The sequence below is a fragment of the Synchytrium microbalum genome (assembly GCF_006535985.1).
Source record: "Synchytrium microbalum strain JEL517 chromosome Unknown SmJEL517_scf0001, whole genome shotgun sequence".
In the NCBI taxonomy this organism is placed as follows: Eukaryota; Fungi; Chytridiomycota; class Chytridiomycetes; order Synchytriales; family Synchytriaceae; genus Synchytrium; species Synchytrium microbalum.
The window spans coordinates 720717-736998 of NW_022158350.1; the positions used below are offsets into that span (position 1 = coordinate 720717).

Genomic DNA, 16282 nt, shown 5'->3' on the forward strand with positions numbered 1-16282 from the left:
GAAGGAGCAGCAGGAATCAAGTGCCTATTCATGTACCAAGCTATTCAAGTGACTCTCTCAGAAGACTAGCCCCAACATGCGAAGTTGAAGAGCTTTTGACCAAACGTCCTGCCAGGAGTATGATAGTTTGCATGAGGTAAGAACAGAACAACAAAGTAGAAGACGCGAGAAGAATCTGACGCATTTGGCATTTCATACGCGATTGGCACGTAAACAGTTGCGAACGAGGTGATGAATTGTTACCAAAAAACATCCTAGGCATTTAAGAGCCGCATAATCTACCGGCGATCGTTCTAAGAGGTCATCTACTACATTCACCAACCGCATCCTACTTCCTGTTAACCCTCTTCCGACTCTTACTCTTACTCTTATCAATTGATATAGCCCTTAAATCCGGCGTCGACACCAACTCAAAACTCTTCATCACTGGCGTCCCTCTAAACTTCTGTCTCAGCATACTCAATACAGCTCGTGTAGCTTTATCCTTGTCGTCCAGCTGTGGACATACTTCAAGCAACTGTTTGGCTAAATCCCAGTTGGCGTTGATTTCAGCCTCGTTACGGATGCGTTCGACTAGATTCCATACTGATTTGAAGTGGATTTGGGGCAGATAGTTGGGGACGTGTGGTCGGAAGGTTTTGGATTCTTTGAGTGTGATGAGGCCTTCTTGGAGTTCGTTAGCACTGGAAAATTTGTGTGAGTATAAAACGAGAGTACGTCCGTCTGATGCCAGAATTACGACGTTCTTTCACAACAACAGTTACATACCGAGCATAACCTTGAATCATCAACACAAAAGCCTGAAACATAGTCTCCCTTCCTCTTCCCTCCTTAACTCTAATCGCCTCCTTCTCAATCTTATCCAACACTCTCAAACTCAGCTTATCCTCTAGCACCTCATCCCACGCCATATACTGTTTCCACACATCCAAACGCTGCTCTTTGGACACTTTGGATGCTTTGGTAACGAGTCGAAGCATGGATTGGTATGTATACGAGCCAGGCGATATACCCCAGCGAGCGTATTCGGTGTTGTAGATGTCGAGAGCGTGCTCGGCGGATTTGCTATATGATGGTCGTTTGCAGAAGACACCGAGATAGGCGTCGAGGAGTGGGAGCGTGATGGGCATTGGGGTGTGTGGTGAGGCGGCGTTGGGATCTTGGGAGGATTCTGGCGTATTGGATAGTTGAAGATCGGTGCTAGAAGTGATAAAAAGGTGGTAATCCAAATCAGCATAACATCTTGTTTTTTGGCCCGAATGCAATCGCTGACATACCTCGACAAAACACCATCCTCATTCGTATCCGAGAGCGGCGATGCTGGCTCTTCAAGCAGATGTTTAACATAATTACTACTGCTGCTGCTGGTAGCCTCCGCAATATGCATATCAGCACCTTGTACGATGATGGGAGCTGGAGCTTGTGATGCAACCCACTGCCACATCTGTTTTGTATCTTCAAAACATGCGTTGGTATTCCATTCCGTACGACGGAATATGGGATATTCTGAATTGGTATCATCAAGTGGTGCTAGGGCTGTGGTTTCTGTATGGGAGTCAGTGGAGTTGGTATCAATGGTTTCACCTTCTTCATCTACAATGTCATTTAAGCCGTTCGAGTGGGTATCCGTTGATGATGAATTGTTATCTACAGAGTCAGATGCTGCTGCTTTGAGGAACTTGGCACCTGTAGCATTCCAAACCATTACACCTTGAGCAAAAGCATGCATCATACTAACTACACATGCCTCGTCAGGTCGATAAGCAGCATCTACAGCAGCTCTCGTAACCATATCATTCCATACAGATCGTGCTCGTCGTACATCACCATGCAGTGCAGCACCCTTTAGCAATATTTTATATGTAATGAGTTGTGGTATAAACCCTTCCACAATCATACGTTCTAATAACTCTAATGCTTGTGGCCAGTAATCAGCCCGTGATCCACACGCAGCGATGAGTGAATTAAAGGTATAGGCGTTTGGTCGTATTCCACGTTCAGTCATATCAGCTAATAAATCCAGCGCCCGTTCGGCGTCCTTGGTTTTCGAGCAAGCGTGAATCATTAACGAGTACGTGTATACATCCGGTGGAGCGACATTCATTCTCATATGCTCGTATGTCTTCCATGCTCGATCCATGTCCTTTGCACGTATACAGCCCTTGATAAGCGACGTGAATATCTCCTGTGTAGGCCCAATCTTATAATCCTTCATATACTCGTATACACCAAACGCCTCGGCCAATTTCCCACGATTTACATATGCGTTAATCAGAATTCCATATGCACGAACATCTGGCAGGTATCCTGCTTGTTCGGCCTTTACGATTTGGAGACGTGTGGCTTCGAGCATCCCGACTCGTGCATATGCTGATGCGAGATACAGGTGTGAATCTAGATCTGGTTTGAAACCTGCTTCTGATATGAGTTTGAAGGCTGCTTCAGCTTGCTTGACTCGTTTCTCAGATGCATTCCATCGTATGACCTTATTGAATTGATCTAGCGTCACAGGTGCGTTCTCCTCTTGTTCTGGATTCGTAGATGGTGCTGCGTCAGTGGCACTAGCTTCAGCATCGTAGAGGTGCAAGTTGAGTAGATCTGTTGAGATTTTGCTAACAAGCTGTGGCAGCGGGCCAGCCATAACAGATGATCGAACTGGTGCCTTTAATACACTATCTAGTAGATCTAATTCATCCTTGACTCCTGAAGATGATGATAGCTAATGGGTTGAAAGCTACGTCAATTTGATGTTTGGCTCATGAAAAAAAAAAGTTGATCCCAACCTGATTTGATCTACATTAAGGCCGAGATTAGTAAATGGATAGATCAATTCAGTACCAATAACACGAATAAATTCAACGCACATATCAGAATCCATGTTGTTCCTTTCTGAATTTCGACGATTTGCATTTGCGTAAAAACGAACTTGCTGATGACAGTGTCGAACTGGAGAGGTGGTTAGGTCCTGACCACGTATCAGGGCAGCTGCAATCCATAGTCTAGTGGCGGTCCAGATGCGGGCTTTACTACTAGTAGCGGCCATCTTAGCGTGACACTTGTGTTTATGGTTGAGGAATTGAATACGACCTCGTTACGTAGACAACAAAGGACATGAGCTGCCTATCTCCACTGATACTTGGAACTTTAATTTAAACGTGTTCTTCATGCCTATACGTAAAGGTTATCCCCAACATCAAAATGTTTGGATATTGAATTAACGTGAGGTACAAGACCTATTTTTTGGTAAGCCACGACACAACTGTTCCCTTCAAAATGTTTTTATGAACTCGTTTGCAATAACAATCGTTTCTATTCTTCATCTAGCTTTTGGTTGAACTTAGAACGTAGGCACTTAGCCGAAGGTGTCTACGACCAGATTGCCGAAAACACCCCTCTGGAACGTAAAACTAGACGGAAAGCATTCTGGATCATTTGGGGCTTGTCGAAGCGGCCCAACTCGTAACCAACCTTGGTGGTAGTAGTTAGCAACTTCGGACCTTTTCAATAGAATGTATGGTTCCAAGTTTGGAAATTAATGTTCCTGGCATTGACTCGACATTCTCTGTAGACATTCTTTAAATTGGTGGCCAAACTCCTACCGCCTGAAACCATCACAACTATCATTGACAATACAATTGACTTGACCCAAGATGACTAAACGGTCGAATTGTAGACGTCCATTCGCCATTAGATTTCCGACAGGCCCTCTGGTCTAAAGATGAATGGCATAAAGATATGTGTCATGCCTTGCAACACCACGAACACAAATGTAGTGACGAACGCAACCACATGGCAAGATCATACAATGTATGTATTCATCCTGACTGAATGGCCGCACTCGGTCTCAACTTAGGATTTAGAAGCAACATCTTCACGTGTCAAGGGTCTCACCATACGCATACGGTTGATCCGCTATCAGATCACGGGCTTAAAAGGAAACATTTATGTCTTAGACCAGGGGCAATTAGAGGATATCATGGTAAGTTGCAAACAGTTTGATTTTGATGATTTCTGCCAGCACCACTTTTAGAACCAACTCAAATCAACTTGCAACTAGTATCATTCTTTTATTAGATCTTGAAGGGACATGACCAGCCAGAGATCGATGTGGCCGTCTTCGAATCTCCCATCACACTAGAAGCAGGGCTTCTGAAACTAGATCGTCGGGAATTGAAGAGAATCATTGCAAAGATTGCCAGGAAAACGGCTCGTCTCCATCGTATTGGCTGTAGTATCATCAGTTAGATGGAATTGGATTGCTTGAGATATAATGAAGCTTCCGTATGTTACGAATTATTGGGCGACGCTATAAGTGCGGAAAAGTTGGCCACTAGACACCGCTGCAACTCGCAGCAGGCTTGGAAACTAAGTATAAAATGAAATACTATAAAAACGTATTTTCATTCATACTTTTGTACTTCCAGTCGGATATCAAGTTATAAAAAGTTCTATTACCCTACCTCTTGTGTTAACCATTGGTCCAAAAGCCTGTAACACGAAGCCTGCCTTGGAAAAATAGAATTGTGGATATATCTATTCGCTATTTTCACGATGGTTCATTCAACACAACGCGAGATATCACGTTATATTACGGTTCAATGCACCAACACGTCCAGCCCTGCCGTGAAGTTCCCAGTTCTTGGCCGTGTCAGAATCTAGACAGCTCGGAACTCGGAAATGTAATTATTTGATAATTAGCTGTGATTTGCCGTCCGTTATTCTGATTGTGGTTGTTGGACGCGTCACTGTTAGCCCTTCAAGCTCACACTCGACCATCTCGACGACACATCGTGATTCCGTCAGAAGATGGTGTCTCTACTTGAATTCCATCCACAGCTAGGCTTTGATTCAAAGCTGCTTGCCAACACGACGCTGCTACTTGTAATGCCTTTACTTAATTCAACTTGTTTTTGGATGTCAAAGCTTCCTTGATGTCCCTGATACTGACACCATTGTAAAATAGCCATCTTGCAATTCAATCGGAAACATTGGCCAGCTGTCTCTGGATCTGCTCATTTCGTCACTCAATGCTCAATTGGTTGGACATTTGGAGTCGCCCTTTGTTTTGCCTGTTGTTGGGAGCAATGCATTCAGTGACAAGGGTATCCATCCATTGACTACCTCATTTGAAGGTATGTCACTATTCTAATTAGATGTTGGTGGTGCTTCATCGTTTCTTATTGAATGCTAAAACAACGCACTTCGACATGATGCAACACTTGAACAAATAGTCTTCCAATCTCCCCAAACCCCAACAATAACCCTCCTCCAAATCCGCGGAACTATAATACCAAACCGATCACAACTATTCGCCTCATCAATCCACGCATGGGCTGAATCGATTCAAGTCGCTCGTGTCATTATCGTGTCTGGTGCAGACGCGACTGCACGTATAGATTCACAGATATCGAGGCCTGTTATTACGTTTTATACTCCTTTGTCGAATACCAGTACGATCAATAGTGTGTATGGCAAAGAGATGGATGTGATGCAGTGGACAAAGTTGGAGGAATTGACAGAGACTAATAGTGGTGGTGTTGGCCTAGTCAAGTTTCTGGTCAAAACGTTTGAGAAGCAGGATGCGGGGGGTATTCCATTGTTGTGCTTGTTGTGGTATACTGTTGAAGGAGGTGAGTGTGAAATTGTGACAGTGTTTGGGTTTTACTTTTCTTGGTGGTGATTTATTTGAACACGTAAAGAGATGTTCAAATTCTATGAAATCGCTCTCAGCAAAAAAACGCTCCATGACGGCCACCTCACACAGTTTTATGTTTTTTAAAGACAATATACCAGACTCTCAATATGTAGTATCAGGACTAAACCAACTCCTCAAATTAAGCATCAGTGACTACAAAATGCCTCCTTCGTGGAAGGGGTTGTTTGGTAATGCTCCACCATCATCATCCATCTTCTTGTAAAAAATCAGTATAGTAAATCATAAATATTCAAGCTCACAACCTCTTTTATTGTTTGCCTTCACGGAAAATGGAAGGAACGTTTGTATTGAATGAAGCTAATGGTGTCTGTATCGTAATTTCAAGGTTGTCTTCGAGTTTATTTTGGCCAATGGAACCAAAAAAAAAAACACTTACGGCCAAACAATCTATGCCGTCAGAAGGATGACAAGTGCATCAATTTCCTGAAATCCACTAGCCAGTGACCAATCGCATAAAGCTCGTTCTTTTCCACAAACGTCACCCGCACGTAGATTTTTGTTTGTGAGATTCGCTATGGATTCGACACCGAGTAGTTAGCAACCTTTGACCGCACAAATCATGCCATGGATGAAACACATACCAGTATCAGGTGTAATTACAGAATCATGTGTGAATTCCGTTCCAACAGTAGAGCATCGCTTGACGATATGAGGTCAGCGAATTTGAATTGGGAGGGATTCTATATTCAGCACCAAAAAGACGGGAGCCTCAAGGTGGAAAATGCCAGAGGGGACCACAACAAACATAATCACTCGATAAAGTCACCTTCTCCCTTGCCATTGTTTCAACTCGAAACTCCACCAACCGTCCTATCCAAATCAAAAGTGTCGTGTACTTGCGTCCATCTTCACGCTTCACGACCCTGTTTTAAATCACCCTTCCCTTCACCATCGTATTTCGTTCGCTTGCGTATGTGAACACACGCCTCTCCCACTACTCAGACCATTTACCCACCAACTCTCGTATCTGACCAAGAAATGCATCTGGAGATAACGTTTTGATTTGCAATGTGTCTGTGCCGAGGCCCGTTTGGTAGGCCGTCCTGTATTTTAGGGGATAAAAAATTTAAATAAATGTGTGAATTAATTCATTGGAATTCTCGATGAGCACGTCAAATTCGTTCTCGTCTAGACTAACGTATCCCATGACTGCGTGCTCTTCTTTTGCAGCAATCGTACCTGTCACGACCAGCATATCCTCTTTACAATTCAAACATTTCATTAGCTCCTCTTCGACATTTACAACCGTTCTACCATTCTCCTTGGTATATGTTTCCTTAATGGTACTTCATGGTACCGAATCCACGCCTCGACGTGTTTGTACGCCAATGTTTGAAAAAACTCTGTCTGGAAGACCAACAAAAACATAGAGACCAGAATGGTTGCTTGTATCACACCTTCCAGTCTCCTTCGAACTGACGACTGGACGACTGGTTTCAACTTCATAAAAAAAGTCATCATAATCGAGTTGGCCAATTTGTGTAAACTTGTGTCGTATTTTCTTGGAGAGTGTTGACTTGCATCGAAAACGATGCAAAAAATCCACAGCCCAATGCACTCAGTACGTGTCACTACGTCTTCCATGGGTCCGGTTACCAGAGTGTGTAGCAGGTTGATAATCAAGAATAAAGGGACGTATATATAAGCGTCCAGACGTTTCCGTCATATACACGTCCATCGGACATGTATAGTGGAATTGTGTGAATGATTTGAGACGTGAATTCAACAGCTTTCGCAGATGTTAGAGTACACATTCACGATGTGGTTTTGGTCCTTTCTTAGAAAGAGACATAAAAGCCCACAGTCAGAATCTCACCGCATGAAAATCTTACTCTTCCAATAAGGAATCTGTTTTGAGTGGCTCCACCATCATTATCCAGCATCTTGCAAAAGAACATTTCAACAATAAAAACCCCCAATGTCAAGTCACAAATTGTACAAGGTATATACAAACCTCTATTACCGTGGTGAGATGATTACAAAATTTGAACAAACCGAAACGTGCTTTACGTTACGACCCTGTCGAAAGCTCGTTCCGAATATGCTTACACCTCATATACTCTTCATGGGATTTGAAGAATGTAACGAATGCTTGTGTTATGTTCTGTCGTACCAGTGCCTTGCTTTCTTCCGGTGACTTGAATATTGGTGCTGCAAGTTGAGCTTGGAATGCTAAAATAATGAGAAGGCAGAAAAAAAGTCAACACATGTCCGTCGGGACGGTTTCACATCAACCACATCGATTTCCGCTTACCTTGACTACGACTCATAGCCACAGTAACGTCACCACGCGATCGTGTTACAGGCTCCTCTTCTCCATGAATAATCCCCTTACTACCACTCTCACCATCCTCACCCTTTACACCACCAAACAATGTCGGTCGCGACACAGACCCAGTCCTAGCTCTCATACCCTGCGATACTTTACTGGGCAAGTCCTTATTAATAGCATTGATAGCCCCGGTACTTGCTTTCACAGCACCAGCCGACTCGATTCCATTCCTTGATTTTAATTTACTTCGGTTTGCTGCATTGGCAGCAGCGGCTGCAGCAGCAACAGCCGCCGAATGATCAAGCCCATCATTCGACTGTGAATGTGATGCTCGTCGCTGTCTTGTTGCATTACCTAATGGTTTCATATGTGCGTTTGTTGCAGAAGACGAGTCCTTTGTGTTGTTTACGATACTCGAAGATGAGCGTCGTAACGTGCCTTCATCCATAGCTGTACCGGAACGATTGAATGCTTCGGTCGATGATATGGTTGGCATTGTTGTAAGACCTAGAGATCCATCGACTAGGTCCTTGTATCGTAACAGTAATGCCATCATGATTAGGTCAAAGAATTCTAATGACACAATCTAAAATCAAATATTAATTTGTTATGCGTGAGTATACGATGGCTCTTTGGGCTGCTTGTTGTGCAGGAGGGTTTTTCGTCACGAAGACATCTGAATGGATAATCTTTCCCTGGGCTCTCACCTCGTATTCAAGATTATAACTATCCCCATCATCAGTCGATATCGGAATCTTCTGACTAGCCTGCCTCAAGAATGCAGACATGAGAGCAATGCCTTCCTTCCCACATAAAATTTCATAATTCTGTGCAAAAATAGGTGTTAAGTGATAACTGTTGATTGAGACAAATAACCTCTCAAATACACTCACATTAATGGATAGCATCGCATCCCTCATCGTCATAGTTACATCACCCATCGAATTGGGCACAGAGTCTTTACGTGTTCGAGACAGGTTGCAATAGACTTTATACAAGGACTCTCGATATTTTGGTTCGTATTCCTACGAGTATACGAAAAAATCAGATAACGATACCGACAAAAAAATCAGAAGTCGCTATTGGAGCATGATCACGAATCACCTATTACCTGTGTCAGCTGCTGCAGAAACATTTCTCTCTTATCTGCCCTCCCAACACCAACAACAGCCGGAATACCAGTAAGCACACTACAGTTTGGCAAAACATCATCAACTAATAACCGATTGAGACTAGCAGCTGGTCCAGTTTCAAATGCTTCTGTTACTGGCTCTGAGCTGTTTCCATAAACCAGCCATGCGACTCTCAACAACAGTTCAATGAAATCTCGAAGGATGAAGGAAGCTGATGGTGTATGTGGATCCTACATGTCAGAAGCAGCGTTTGAGAAAAGTTTGATGAATGCAAAAAGTACGCAAGCAGTCAAAATACCGTGAAGAAGGGTGAAAACGCATCATTTCCTTGGAATCCTCTAGCCAATACACGATCTAGGTCAACTAGAAAAGTATACATGGTCAGTGTGGTGTGTGGATTTCGTCACTCAAATCGAACATTGAACAAAGAGAGACTGCACCTAATGTAACTCCCTTTGCAAGGAGTTTGCATTCTCTAAACAAGTGCCATAGTTGGACTCTTTCTAATCCACAAACGTCGTCTGCAGGTAGTGATTGTTTATCAGCAACCATGCATAGGCGATGATAGAGCTTCCTTAAAGTCGCTATATAAATTTGAACATGATCAATATATCGGTGGCAAACAAGGCGTCATGGGTACGTACCAGTATGGCGTGTAACCACCGAGTTGATCATCTTTGAATGCTGTTCTAATGATAGACCGTCATTTGCAGGTATCAAATCCGCAAATCTGAATTGGAATGGGCTCTCTATTCATAACCAAAAGCAAGTAATTGTTAGTCAAGTCCAATGAACCCACCATTCCCTGAACATGAATACGGTCATACACCTACCATTATTAAAGCTCGAGAAATCACCAACCATCCTATCCATTTCAAATGTACCCGTATACTTGCGTCCATCTTCAGAAGTAAATGTCCCACGACCGTGCTTCAAATTGTCTTTCCATTCACCATCGTATCTCGCACCACTAGCGTACGTGAAGACACCATTCCCACTACGCATACCGTTTACCCACCATCCTTCGTATCTGTTATGACCAGGGTATGTGTCTTGAGATGAGGTTTTGATGCGCCACGTGTATGCGCCGAGGCCGTTCGGTAGCCCGTCCTGTAGTCGGAAAGGTGGAATGAGTGTTAACTCATGCAAGCATGTATAACTGAGGCTCGCCGCCAGGAGCATTTTAAAAGTTTCAGATCGCGTTTTTTGGCTGTTGTAAGCACATTCACCTTCCATTCACCAACATATTCCTCGTTCCGATTCAACCATTTCATAGTCCCTCGTCCACATTTACACCCGTTACGCCATTCGCCTTCATATGAGTTTCCTGAATGGTATTTCATGGTACCGAACCCATGTCGTAGGCCGTTCTATTTTTTGAAGGAGCGTCTTAGGCAGAGCCAATACAAAACTAGAGCTCTGTGTGGTGAATGGCTGTTTCAGAACAAACCTTCCAGTCTCCTTCATACTGACATGTGTTTTCGTCATCATAAGACAAGACACCCTACGAAGAGTTAAATGGCTTCTGTAAAGTCTGTGTGTTTGGGTGTATGACCTGGGCGGAACACGTTGCAAAGAAATCGTTGAAGCCGTCCCATAAAACGATTGAATACGTACTTTTCCACTCCGTTTTCCATTAGTCCAGTTACCCGAGTATTTAGCAGGTCGATCATCAAAAGTAAGAGAACCCTTGCCGTGTCTGTAAGCGTCCTTGACATCACCGTCGTAAACACATCCACTGGGCCTGCATAGTGGAATTGTTTGAATGTATCGAGTTGTAAATGCAATATGCTTGGCTGTAATTCCATATGCATTGTAGAGTAGCAATTAATTACCATGTATATGTGCCTTTTCCAAGAATCTAGCAGAGTGATCAAATGTCAGGACACGGTACAGGAAAGGCTGGATCCAAATAATATTCCAAATTATACAACTTTTGCATCAATCTACATGCTACGCTTCACTTTCTATCGTACCTTTCCAGTGACGAAAGTGCCAGTGAATGCAGTTCCGTCCTTCCAAGTGTAGATGCCATCTCCATGTGGAAAGTTGTCCTTTAATCCACCCTCATAGTCCTGCCTCGTAGTAGTAGAACTACGTACTGACTCTATACTGTTAGACGCTTCCTTCACTTCTGCCAGCATCCTTGCCTGTTTTATGTGGTTTTCGAAAACGACGAAAATGTGGAAGAGCATAAAATAACAGTATCAACCACTAATTAATACCTGGATTTATGAGATTTGTACGCGTAAATACACGTGCTGGCCGTGTAGATCTACTCGGAACGATGCGGAACTGCCTTCTTCTTGCTTGTCATGCCAAAGTCATCTTGGGCGAATATTTCATGAACAGACACCAGCTATACGTAGAGAGACAGAAACGCAGATCCTTATTTCTTATCACTCACTGCCAATTTAGATCCCTACATTTTTATTCTACCCTGGTCTTGATACTGTTATATAATCCAAATGTTTGTTGATACTTGATCTAGACACGATGAGCACTGCTACTCCTTCTGCAAAGACTAAATCCGACGAATATCCCCTACCAGAAGGTATGACAGTCACTTGCTATATATCTGTGGTCATTGGGTCCGCATTCCATGCACACCACCAGTCATTTGACATTCCCATTGATCATCTACTCACTCTCACAATAGGCTGGCTAAAAGCTTTCTCGGACGAACACAAACGATACTACTTCATCCACAAACCAACTCGCTCGACCTCCTGGATTGACCCTCGTGAAGCAAATTGGAAACCAAAGTCATGGGAAGAATGTACCAAACCAGAAGACGTTCCCTACGGATGGGAAATCGCAACGGATCCACTAATTGGAACGTATTTTATCGACCACATAAACAAGCAGACATTGCTTGATGACCCACGTAGTGATAAACACAAACGACAGGTCGATGAGATAAAGTCGTTTGTAAAGAGTGGTGCTATTGATGCCGTGGAGAAGAATCTGACTAAGAAGCTGCAGCATTTGCAGATTGTCGAGGAGAACGTGTTGAAGAAGGAGGGGGATGGGGATGTCAGTGCGTCAGAGTTGGAGAATGGTAGGCAGAATATGCTGTAATTTGCTGATACGTGGCGGTCCTTTTTTTCTCGTTATGTCACCTCGAGTCAAGACCATTGACACTCCACTCCACATTAGCTGTAAGATTAAGAGCTGAAACAGAAGAACTGAAAACTGAAATGGAGGCGTTAAAAGCTGATATAGAATCAATGAAACGATTAGCAGAACGACTAGAAGAGACAGAGACATCCCAACTTGAAAGGCAACAGCAGATACAACGTGAAATTGAGACCGTACAGGCTGAACTTGCTAAAGAAGGTATGAACGTTTGCAGTGGGTGTACCGACAGTGTGACGCACATATTTCTGCGCCCAAGTCATTGGTTTTTTGGCTCAAGAGAAAATCTGACAATCTTAAAATCATAGTGGCTGCCAAAGAAGAACTACAAAAGGAACTCAAGACCATGCAACAAAAGTTTGATATACCTGAAGAGGCTCAAGCAGATTTTGGAACTTTCGACGATGACGTCTCTACAGTATCCTCTATCGAATCGTCACCAACAGAAAGCAGCATCAACAAGTACCTTCCATTATTTGATACTATACCAAGACGACGAACTGGTGATGAGGTGGCATCCGATTTCATATATCCGACTATTAAGGGTGAATCTGTTACGAGAGTTGAGCGTGAATTGACCTTGTTGACTTTAAAGGTAACAGCGATTGGCAGTATATATAGACCTCTTTTGCTCGGAACTTGTCCAAGCACTTTGTTTACATCTCGTCTCCTCCACTCAAAAAACAGAAAAAACTCAAGACAGAGAGAGATCTCGTCCAAGAACTAATTGACGTGAAAAAAATCGCCATTCAAGTTAATGACGAAACCTCCCTACACAGCAAACCGGAATGGATTGCACAAATAAATCAGTATGCTGCGAGATCCAAGACGATACGAGCAAAAATTAATAAGAAACGGGACAAGAATGTCGATGCGTTGACTTTCAGGGAGAAGATGCTGTTTTATACGACACAGGGTGTTGTTGATGGCGGTGGAGTTGAAGGTGGAGAGAATGGTGAGAATCAGCAACAAGGAGGTGAACGGTCGAGGAAGAGTAGTGCTGTACCGCCCGTATGAGATATAGTTTGGGTTGTAGTTGGTGCGAGACAGATTAATAGTGCAAATTAAAACAATGAATAATAATAACGTAAAGTGAAAACTTGATTGAGATTTCGTGAATGGAGTTAAGGTGTTATTAAACAAGCTGCCAAAAAACAATACCCCAAATCATCAGTCAAATTTTCAGAAAACTTTGTTTCGGAAAACACAACACTGTTAGGGTGAGGTATTCTTTTTCTAAATAGCTAGTATAAAATGGGATTCACTTGTATGTTTGAAGCCTTTGACGTACTATTCAACTGCTGCATTGAGGATTTTTTTAGTGTGTTCGAATATCTTGGCGTAACGAGCTGGCAGATGACCTTAGTCATCATGGGCGAAGACCGGCCTTTGTGGTTGATGGGTGCAACCGCCCCATCCTATTGGTAAGAGTTTCTTGAGGTGAAATGTGATGATACGTATGCCACTGCTGAAGCCACAACATGATTAAAGACGTATCCTGGGGGGTTTTTTTGGCTACATCCAATTGACTTGCTTTGTATCAAGCAGATGCGTAACGACAGCAGCACACATAGCATCATTTGGTCCAACCGAGAAGAGAGCTAGACCGTGTCTTTGCTAAGAGGAAGAAGACAGAAATTTAGCTACTTCGTTGTTTTCAATCTCAAAGTCCTCCAAAAAATGCTGATTGCCAGCTTGCATAATACATTGTCAAAAACACACAAGAAGTCTAAGTAAAATGCTCATCTTGTTATTAAAAAGGATCCCAAAAATGAAGAATATTACTAAACAAATCTATATTCTAGTGTTCCAGGCCACACATCGCAATAATTGCATTGTGTGCTCTTTTAAGATGTGTGTCTTACTATTACTGAACCAGGACGTGGAGGTATCCACTTGCTTGTTTGAGGCTCTTGATCTACTTCTCTGGATTGAATTTAAATACGAGGTCTTTGATTTTTTCGTATATTATGAATGTCACGATTGTATGGGGTCCTAACGAATTTGAAAGCGTGAGATGGTCGTTAGAGTGGAATAAATCTGTCACATAGTAAATGCTGCGAAATCGCAAACATGTAATGCATTCGTCAAATGGGCGGGCTTCTTTGCGCTACAAACCTAATCTAGCGAATGCAGGCACCCATCCTTTAAACAGAGCCATTGGACCTTCATTTTTTACAATCTTCACGAATGCGTCGGCCGTTGACTGAATTTGAGAAAGATCTTAGTTGGCATTTGTGTCGAGGCGGAGAAAATGACATAAGTAATTGACAATTACAAAGGAGAAGTCGTGTACCTTATACAATCCGGGTTTACCAGACATGACTCTGGTCTTGATAACATCTAAAATAAATTATTCGTTAAGACGAGCCCGCAAAATAGTCAAACAAGCTATTGAAGACGCAAAAAAGCTCCACATGCAAAAATTCATTCCCACTTCACAACATACCAATAGGAGACGTCACAGTCGTGGCAATCAGCCCAGCAAGCGTACTCGCCGTAAAATGCGTCACGATATTCTCCTTGAAATAAGGTGTAGCCAAGAGCCCTTGCTTTATAGCATCGTATGTAGCAACCTGTGAAGCAGTCATCAATACACCTCTCGTCACGTTAGGTCCTATACCCCTGAATAATCCTAACGGGCCTTCATCTTTGGCGATGCGGAATAGACCATCGATTGCGTTCTTGTAGTTTCGACGCTCGGCAGGTGGGAGACGACCATCGTTTTGCATCCGGACATTTGTGAGGTCTGCTGGGGAGCCTACTATTCCGCCTACGAAACCACCGGCTACGCCGGCCGTTAGCTGGGCAAGGAATGAGGAGTTGCCTATTGATGATGCATGAGTATACGGCAAAAACGGGTTTGTTCTGGAGCACCTATTACCTTTCTCGTCGGTACCCAGCATCGGCTTCAAGGTATCATATACGCCGAATCTTGCAGTACTAAAGCAACGAAGTTTGTAAGTTCAGGTCATTATTCGTTGAATGAGGTACTTGACTATGTGCGCTCTTACCTGTATGTAGCTTGACGTAACAAACTAGCGGTTAACCCAGCATATAGTGCTGTGAGTCCTTCTTGTTTGATTATTGTAGCCACCATTCTAACTAGTGATGCTTTGGTGGTTGATGTTTGTAATCGCACCTTCCTGCAACAAGTTGCGTTAGTTGACCGTTTTGTTATGACGATGATGCAGTTGCAAGTAAGGAGAGCAATACAGCTGTGGAAAGAGAGGTTCGCACTTTTTGCTGTACCTGAATACTTACATTGTGTCGAGTGGATGCGTAACTACAGCAGCACACGTAGCAGCTGCTCCTCCAACCCAAAAAGGAGCTTGTCTTGGCGTTTTCTAATACGTTGACGAGAGAGGATTCAGTTACTTTAATACTTTCGGGTTCAAATTCTCTCAAGATAAGCTGGTTGACAATCTGTCAAAATGATGGTTTGATGCATTTTGGATTTTGCTCACACAGAGCCGTCATTGAAGCTCCCCAACCCAAAAGCTTATCCGCAGCACCACCATATACACATATCCATCATATGCTACCCAATTTGAGGCTCATCACCTCAACAATCAACAATGGCAACCAAAAGAGCACAAAAATGCCCGCAAAGACGAAAACATCAAGACTCTACCTTGATAATGGGGGCAGGAGCAGCGACGATCGGCGTCACGGTGACAGGAGCTTGTATTGAAGCCATTGCGGTTGCTATCCTTTGGGCGATTGCTACAGAGAATGACGATTGTGACGAAATTGGAGCGAGCAAAAATTGAGTTCAAAAGTTTTCAGCAAGGAGAAACAGTTTGGAATTGGATGGAAGATAAGGCTGCACATGTGGAAATGAGTGTATTTCACGTTAGTGGACGCGCCATAAAGTCGTGACAACACCTTTACGTTCTGTCTTTGAATGTTGCACCAGCGATATGTGTTTCTTTTCAAAGAGTCTACCGGTTGTTTATGGAATTGTGGAATTGATCCAGAAGTAAATTGCATTGAGAGTAAGAATACGCGCTTTATGTATTG

At 43.1% G+C, this 16282-nt stretch overlaps 5 protein-coding genes across 5 annotated transcripts; 2 read left to right on the top strand and 3 right to left on the bottom strand.

Annotated features, from left to right (window-relative positions):
• Positions 1–328: 328 nt before the first annotated feature.
• Positions 329–3043, bottom strand: SmJEL517_g00189 (uncharacterized protein; the record flags this gene model as incomplete). Its single annotated transcript, XM_031166119.1, has 4 exons — positions 329–683; positions 769–1200; positions 1278–2719; positions 2927–3043. The coding sequence occupies 4 exons, from the start codon at positions 3041–3043 to the stop codon at positions 329–331; spliced, it is 2346 nt and encodes a 781-aa protein (XP_031027882.1).
• A 1763-nt stretch (positions 3044–4806) lies between these two features.
• SmJEL517_g00190 (uncharacterized protein) lies at positions 4807–5918 on the top strand (the record flags this gene model as incomplete). Its single annotated transcript, XM_031166120.1, has 4 exons — positions 4807–4881; positions 4964–5132; positions 5232–5630; positions 5782–5918. The coding sequence occupies 4 exons, from the start codon at positions 4807–4809 to the stop codon at positions 5916–5918; spliced, it is 780 nt and encodes a 259-aa protein (XP_031028087.1).
• A 1843-nt stretch (positions 5919–7761) lies between these two features.
• Positions 7762–11265, bottom strand: SmJEL517_g00191 (uncharacterized protein; the record flags this gene model as incomplete). The annotated part of the gene is made up of 15 exons (XM_031166121.1): positions 7762–7767; positions 7830–7888; positions 7971–8574; positions 8696–8815; positions 8882–9013; positions 9100–9351; positions 9420–9484; positions 9562–9705; positions 9766–9870; positions 9955–10231; positions 10351–10491; positions 10572–10625; positions 10739–10865; positions 10957–10982; positions 11098–11265. 15 exons carry the CDS (start codon positions 11263–11265, stop codon positions 7762–7764), a joined length of 2280 nt encoding a protein of 759 aa, XP_031028086.1.
• Positions 11266–11617: 352 nt separating this feature from the next.
• On the top strand, positions 11618–13276 carry SmJEL517_g00192 (uncharacterized protein; the record flags this gene model as incomplete). The annotated part of the gene is made up of 5 exons (XM_031166122.1): positions 11618–11675; positions 11781–12182; positions 12281–12460; positions 12568–12854; positions 12947–13276. 5 exons carry the CDS (start codon positions 11618–11620, stop codon positions 13274–13276), a joined length of 1257 nt encoding a protein of 418 aa, XP_031028075.1.
• A 901-nt stretch (positions 13277–14177) lies between these two features.
• On the bottom strand, positions 14178–15959 carry SmJEL517_g00193 (uncharacterized protein; the record flags this gene model as incomplete). Its single annotated transcript, XM_031166123.1, has 8 exons — positions 14178–14254; positions 14378–14465; positions 14556–14602; positions 14709–15086; positions 15144–15202; positions 15274–15405; positions 15524–15606; positions 15894–15959. The coding sequence occupies 8 exons, from the start codon at positions 15957–15959 to the stop codon at positions 14178–14180; spliced, it is 930 nt and encodes a 309-aa protein (XP_031028088.1).
• Between the last annotated feature and the right edge of the window lie 323 nt (positions 15960–16282).